The sequence below is a fragment of the Frankliniella occidentalis genome, unplaced genomic scaffold (assembly GCF_000697945.3).
Source record: "Frankliniella occidentalis isolate FOCC.00 unplaced genomic scaffold, Focc_3.1 Scaffold4938, whole genome shotgun sequence".
Lineage (NCBI taxonomy): Eukaryota > Metazoa > Arthropoda > Insecta > Thysanoptera > Thripidae > Frankliniella > Frankliniella occidentalis.
Window position 1 is genome coordinate 1 of NW_026271981.1, and position 6,959 is coordinate 6,959.

The 6,959-nt window shown below is 63.5% G+C and overlaps 1 protein-coding gene across 1 annotated transcript; it reads left to right on the forward strand.

Annotated features, from left to right (window-relative positions):
- The first annotated feature begins 970 nt into the window (after positions 1-970).
- Positions 971-6,931, forward strand: LOC113209899 (epidermal growth factor receptor). Its single transcript, XM_052276903.1, has 7 exons — positions 971-1,400; positions 1,701-1,882; positions 2,000-2,143; positions 2,300-2,497; positions 3,067-6,022; positions 6,113-6,298; positions 6,389-6,931. Exons 1-7 carry the CDS (start codon positions 986-988, stop codon positions 6,766-6,768), a joined length of 4,461 nt encoding a protein of 1,486 aa, XP_052132863.1. The 5' UTR covers positions 971-985; the 3' UTR covers positions 6,769-6,931.
- Positions 6,932-6,959: the final 28 nt, after the last annotated feature.

Sequence of the window (6,959 nt, forward strand, 5' to 3'; positions counted from 1 at the left end):
GGGGGGGGGGAGAGAGCGAGAGCGGCCACCGGCCCGGTGTCCTCGAGGCAATTAGAGCCCGGGTCCCAATTGGCCGGATGGACACTACGGGGTTTGCCAAACAAACGGTGTGACGACGTAAGGGGGCCCGGCCGGCGACCGCGACCTAGTCGACCCCGCGTCGGCCTCGTCGGCCACTCTCTAGTCGCCCGGCCGGCCAACTGTGTGGAGCGGGGACACGTATCTTATCGAATACAAACACACATTCTGTGGGTCCTTTGCAGCGGTTCAAGGACATGGCCGAGGAGGGAGGACCTTATCGGGTGTGTCGCCGAAACCCAAGCCCAGCCCCCCGGCCGACCCGGGCCCGGCGGGGACTCTAACAAGGACCCTGCGAGATAAACAACCGCCAGGACAGGCAGGCTGCACGCGGGGCCTTGAGGTCTTGTTTGAGTTTGACTCGGAGTTTGAGGAGACACCACAAGCGGCTCTGGGCCTCGGGCCTCATGCTCTCCCGCTTGCACAGCGTGGCGTTACACATGAGGACGCGCGGCCAGGCCAGGGGTAGTGTAGTGCAGCCATCGGCTCGCCGAGGAGGAGCCTCGACGCGTGCTCTCGCATGGTTCAATGCACCGGGTGTTCGCCTCGCCACACCACGCCCCGCCCCGCCACGCCCCGCCCCGCCCCGCCGTGTTGGGGTCGGCGCGCCTCACCTCCACCTCCGAGCCGCGTCTCGCCGCGGCGATTCGTGCTCACGATTCCAACTCCTTGATCGTTTGTTACACCGCTCTCGGATGCGGATCGAGCTGCCCGCCTGTTCGGCCTGCCGGGGCGTGAGGCCGCAAGAGGCTTTTGGTAACACACTAGGGGGCGGCGAGTCGTGCAGCGAGGACAGGGTACCCGAGGGTGGGTACTAACGATTACACCTTTGGGATTCAGTCATTGTAGCGGATCACTTTATCGGAGATGAGGTGGACTGGCGTGCTGCTGGACTGGCGCGGGTCACATGCTCGCCGTCCGTCTCCTGGCGCTGCTTTGGAGTCGAACCGAACCTAACCGAGACATTCCTTTTCCTCTGTTTGCAGTATGCATCGGCACGAACGGTCGCATGTCGGTGCCGTCCAACCGGGAGCACCACTACCGCAACCTGCGCGACCGGTACACCAACTGCACCTACGTGGACGGCAACCTGGAGCTGACGTGGCTCCAGGACGAAGGGTTCGACCTGAGCTTCCTGCAGTACATCCGCGAGGTGACGGGCTACGTGCTCATCAGCCACGTGGACGTGCGGCGCATCGTCCTGCCGCGGCTGCAAATCATCCGCGGCCGAACCACCTTCAAGGTCAACATCCAGGAGGAGGAGTTCGCGCTGTTCGTCACCCTGTCAAAGATGCACACGCTGGAGATGCCCGCGCTCAGAGGTGAGTAGTGTGAGGTTCGGGAGAGGATGCAGGCCTGTCGAGCAGCCATGCAAACGGGTTGCCTACCTAGGCGGGCGTCCGACTCCGCCAGGCATCCCGCCCCGCCGCTGCCAGCTGCCACAAGGCGAGCCAGGCCTCGGCATTTCAATTATACTTATCGACGTTTGGATCAAGAGGTTAAGCCTAGCGGCGGCATCGCAAAAGCACACGCATTTTGCATAGCATTGCCCCAATAAGTCGAGGAAGAAAATGAGGAGGAGGAGTAGGAGGCTCTGAGCTAATTGGTCGTTTTGATTGCAGATATTTTGAGCGGAAGCGTGGGCATGTTCAACAACTACAACCTGTGCCACATTCGGACTATCAACTGGGATGAGATTATCACGGGACACAACGCCAAATACACCTACGTGTACAACTTCACGTCGCCGGAGCGGGAGTGTCCTGCTTGCCACGCCAACTGCACCGCCGGCTGCTGGGGAGAGGTGAGGAAAGGAAGCCACGGCTTAAGGGCCGCAGAGCGCGCCCAAATACGCGTTCAAATTAATCTCAAACTGCGGCGGTTCATGACCTAACCTAACGCTCGTCCGTTCTCCTTCCAGGGCGTCGAGAACTGCCAGCAGTTTTCAAAGACCAACTGCAGCCCGCAGTGCTGGCAGGGCCGGTGCTTCGGCCCGGAGCCCCGGCAGTGTTGCCACCTCTTCTGTGCCGGAGGCTGCACCGGTCCCAAGCAGAGCGACTGTCTGGTGAGTTGGGCCGAGCCTCCGAGGGTACCGGAGGGGTACCTCCTTCGGCACCTCCCATCCCATCGCCTCGGCGTTTAAAAAAATGAATATGAGATTCCCCCCTACTCCCTCTCTCTCTGTCTCGTTGCCCGCTAACCGCCCCCGTGTCCCCTACAGGCGTGTCGGAACTTCTACGACGACGGCGTGTGCACGCAAGAGTGCCCGGCCATGCAGCGCTACAACCCCGTCAAGTACCGGTGGGAGACCAACCCCCACGGCAAGTACGCCTACGGGGCGACGTGCGTCAAGAACTGCCCGGAGCACCTGCTCAAGGACAACGGCGCCTGCGTGCGGAGCTGCCCGCCGCAGAAGAAGGTGAGGACATTTTCTTCGCATCCTGGAAAACACTCTCTCCCTGTGTGTGTCTGTCTCTCTCCCACCACTGATTCGCCGCGCGACTTATACGGCCGTCGAGAGGCTGCGGTGGTAGTCATCCTAGTTATTGGTAGAGCTGACGCCATCGTGGCCACGCCGGGCCACGCCCAGCAGCTGGACCACTACTGTACCCAGTCGGAGGCGCGCTGCTGCGCTGCATTCTTCGCGGCCGCGTCGCGGTACTCGCACGAGGCCGCGTATGAGATGCGACGCTGGGCCCACGGCCTATGGGCCGGGCCGAGCCGGGCAGAGCCGAGGAGGAGAAAGGGACGCGCCAGGACCGCGCCGTTGTTGGGCCCCTCGCTCTGCCCGGCCCGTCCGGTTTTGATATCTCCGCGAAGCATCGCGACGCCGCCGCCGGGCGTACCCCGCGCCGCGGAGACTCTGGCATTGGCCGCGCGCGGCGGGGTAGTGCCGGCCGGGGCTGGTCGGCGATCATGCGCCTCTGAGCGCCCCGCAGTGGTTTGGTTTGGACCTCGTTTCTCTAACCCGTGCCGTCTTGTTTCCAGGCTGTGAATGGCGAGTGCGTGCCGTGCGGCGGCCCGTGCCCCAAGACGTGCGAGGGCGTGCAGACGGTACACGCCGGCAACATAGATGATTTCCTCGGCTGTACCATAATTGAAGGCTCGCTCACCATCCTGGACCAGTCCTTCAAGGGCTTCCAGATGGTGTACTCCAACTACAGCTTCGGCCCACGCTACCCCATGATGCACCCGGACCGCCTGGAGGTGTTCAGCACGCTGAAGGAGGTGACGGGCTACGTCAACATCCAGGGCTACCACGAGCAGTTTACCAACCTGTCCTACTTCCGGAACCTCGAGGTGATCGGTGGCCGAGCGCTCACCGAGTACTTCGCGTCGCTCTACATCGTCAAGACGTCCCTGCGCTCGCTCGGCCTGCGCTCCCTGCAGAAGGTGCACTCGGGCTCCATCGCCATCCTGGAGAACAAGAACCTGTGCTTCGCGCAGGGCGTGGACTGGAAACGCATCAAGAAGTCGAGCGAGCACAACACGCTGCTGCAGAACAACAAGAAGGAGGAGGAGTGCATCGCGGAGGGCTTGGTCTGCGACAAGCAGTGCTCGTCCGAGGGCTGCTGGGGCCCCGGGCCGACCAACTGCCTGTCGTGCGCCAAGTTCCAGTTCGAGGACACGTGCCTGCCGGACTGCGACACGGTCGGCGGCATGTACCGCGCCGGCCAGGGGCTGTGCAAGCAGTGCCACGAGGAGTGCGACGGCACCTGCCGCGGCCCCGGCCCGGACAACTGCACGCGCTGCAAGAACGTGCGCGACGGCCCCTTCTGCATCCGCACCTGCCCGATCAGCAAGTACGCCGAGAACGGCGAGTGCAACCCGTGCCACGCCAACTGCGTGTACGGCTGCAGCGGCCCGGAGAACACCATCGGCCCGACGGGCTGCACGTCGTGCGAGAAGGCCATCATCAACGGCGACGTGACGGTGGAGCGTTGCCTGCAGAAGAACGAGTCCTGCCCGGACGGCTACTACTACGAGTGGGTGGGGCCGCAGGAGCAGGGCCCGCTCAAGCCCCTGGCCGGCAAGGCCATCTGCAGGAAGTGCCACCCGCGCTGCAAGAAGTGCACGGGCTACGGCTTCCACGAGCAGGTCTGCCAGGAGTGCACCAAGTTCAAGCGCGGCGAGCAGTGCGAGGACGAGTGCCTGCAGGACCACTTCGCCGTGCACGGGTCGCAGGAGTGCGTGGCGTGCCACCCCGAGTGCCGCGGCTGCCGCGGGCCCGAGGCGTCCGACTGCTTCAACTGCCGCAACTACAAGATCTACCGCGACGGCGGCCAGCCCGGCGACAACTCCACCGCCTTCAACTGCACCGCCACCTGCCCGGCCGAGATGCCGCACAAGATCTTCCCGCAGGACAACCGCGGCCCGTACTGCTCCTCCGAGCAGACCATCAGCAGCCCCGTGCACGACCCCGAGCCCACCTCGACCATCCTCTTCATCGTCGTGCTCGTCACCATCACGCTGGCCATCTTCGGCATCATCTTTGCCCTGTACTACGTGCGCAGGCGCTTCAAGGCCAAGGAGAACGCGGTGAAGATGACCATGGTGCTGACGGGGCTGGACGACAACGAGCCGCTGCGGCCCAGCGTCAAGCCGAACCTGGCCAAGCTGCGCATCATCAAGGAGGCCGAGATGCGCAAGGGCGGGGTGCTGGGCTACGGCGCCTTCGGCACGGTGTACAAGGGCGTGTGGGTGCCCGAGGGCGAGAACATCAAGATACCCGTCGCCATCAAAGTGTTGCGGGAAGGCACGGGCGCGAGCAGCAACAAGGACTTCCTGGAGGAGGCGTACATCATGGCCAGCGTGGAGCACCCCAACCTGCTGCAGCTGCTGGCCGTCTGTATGACGTCCCAGATGATGCTGGTCACGCAGCTCATGCCGCTCGGCTGCCTGCTGGACTACGTGCGCGCGCATCGCGACCGCATCGGCTCCAAGGCGCTCCTCAACTGGTGCACGCAGATCGCCCGCGGCATGGCCTACTTGGAGGAGCGGCGGCTGGTGCACCGGGACCTGGCGGCGCGCAACGTCCTGGTGCAGACCCCGCACTGCGTCAAGATCACCGACTTCGGCCTCGCCAAGCTACTCGACATCAACGAGGACGAGTACAAGGCGGCGGGCGGCAAGATGCCCATCAAGTGGCTGGCGCTGGAGTGCATCCAGCATCGGGTGTTCACGCACAAGAGCGACGTGTGGGCGTTCGGCGTCACCATCTGGGAGCTGCTGACGTACGGCGGGAGGCCCTACGAGAGCGTGCCGGCGCGCGATGTTCCCGAGCTGCTGGAGAAGGGCGAGAGGCTGCCGCAGCCTGCCATCTGCACCATCGACGTGTACATGATCATGATCAAGTGCTGGATGCTGGACGCCGAGACCAGGCCGAGCTTCAAGGAGTTGTCGGACGAGTTCTGTAAGATGGCGCGTGACCCGGGCCGGTACCTGGTCATCCAGAGGGACCACCTGATGCGGTTGCCACCTTACTCGTCGAGCGAGGCCAAGGACGACATGATCAGGTCACTGTCGTCGGGTATCGAGGGACCAGAGGCGCTGGTCGATGCTGACGAGTACCTCACGCCCAAGTCGCGGGGTCCCGTCCCTGTCCTGGGGCCGCTTGGCCCTGGTGGGCCGACTTCCATCACCACTACCACGACGACTACCTCCACGTCCTCCAACAGTCCGCCCCGGACGCCCACCGTCAAGAACTGGCCCATGGGCCACCTCTCCGCCGACTCGCCCACCCCGCAGAACCAGAGGAACTGGGAGCTGCTGAGGTACGCGGCCGCCATCCCCGGGCACCCGCTGGCCACGGCGGCGGCGCTCGTGGCGCGGCAGCAGCAGCAGCAGGGCATCCCCACGCACCCCGAGCTGCACCGACGGCTGCAGCTGGGGCTCCAGGATGCGCTGGCCGCCTATGGTGCAGAGCAGCTAAAGCAGCAGAGAGGTGAGTACCTCCCGGGACCGGCCCCCGCCCTGACGAGTACGCGCACTCAACAGCCGCAGGTGGTTAACCCCGATGTTCCTCTCTTTGCAGACGACGCCTCCCGCGCGGATGAAGACTGCTGTGACACTGGGGCGTCCAAGAGGGAGGCGCAGGTTGGCTCCCTCAAGCTGGACCTTCCGCTGGACGAGGACGACTACCTGATGCCCTCGCCGCAGACCTCGCAGGGCCAAACCACCTACATGGACCTGATCGGGGACCCGTCCAAGATGTCTGGAGGTAGGTTTACTCGCCGACCCTTCCGCCATTTACGGAGACCGCCGCATATTGCTTGAATTCCATCTAAATATACGATATTTGTTCGCACAGAAAATGGTGAAGCGAGAAACGGTGGCTTCAGGACGTATCCAGACTTCCTCCAACTGCCGGGTGCGAACGGCGTCAAACCGACGAGCGTGGACAACCCGGAGTACCACCTCGTGAGCAACGAGCCGACGACGCCAGTCACGCCGTCGCCCTCCTCACAACCCTTAGGAATTCCAATCACCCAGCCAGAGCCGTCGGCGCCAGTCGGCGTCATTGGCGTCACGGGCGTCGGTGCGGCGCCCGTCGGTGGACCGGTGTTTCTCGGACACCAGCCTCGGTCATCTGAGGAAGAGTCGGACCACGAGTACTACAACGACTTAGACAGGTTGCAGCGGGAGCTGCAGCCTCTTAAACCTCTTCGAAGAAATGAAACTACAGTGTGACGAAAGAGTGGTGCGGTGTTCGTGTAAGAAGGACTCTAAACGAGCGTCGATCGCAACCCGCCCCATAATCCCGTTTCTAGTTTTCACGTTGATTTTTTGTTGTTGTTATTCTTGTTGTCGTCGTGCGTGTCCCGCATCAAAGTGCAATTATTGTTGGAGTGAGTACCCCACCCACGCCCCTTTACCCCCCT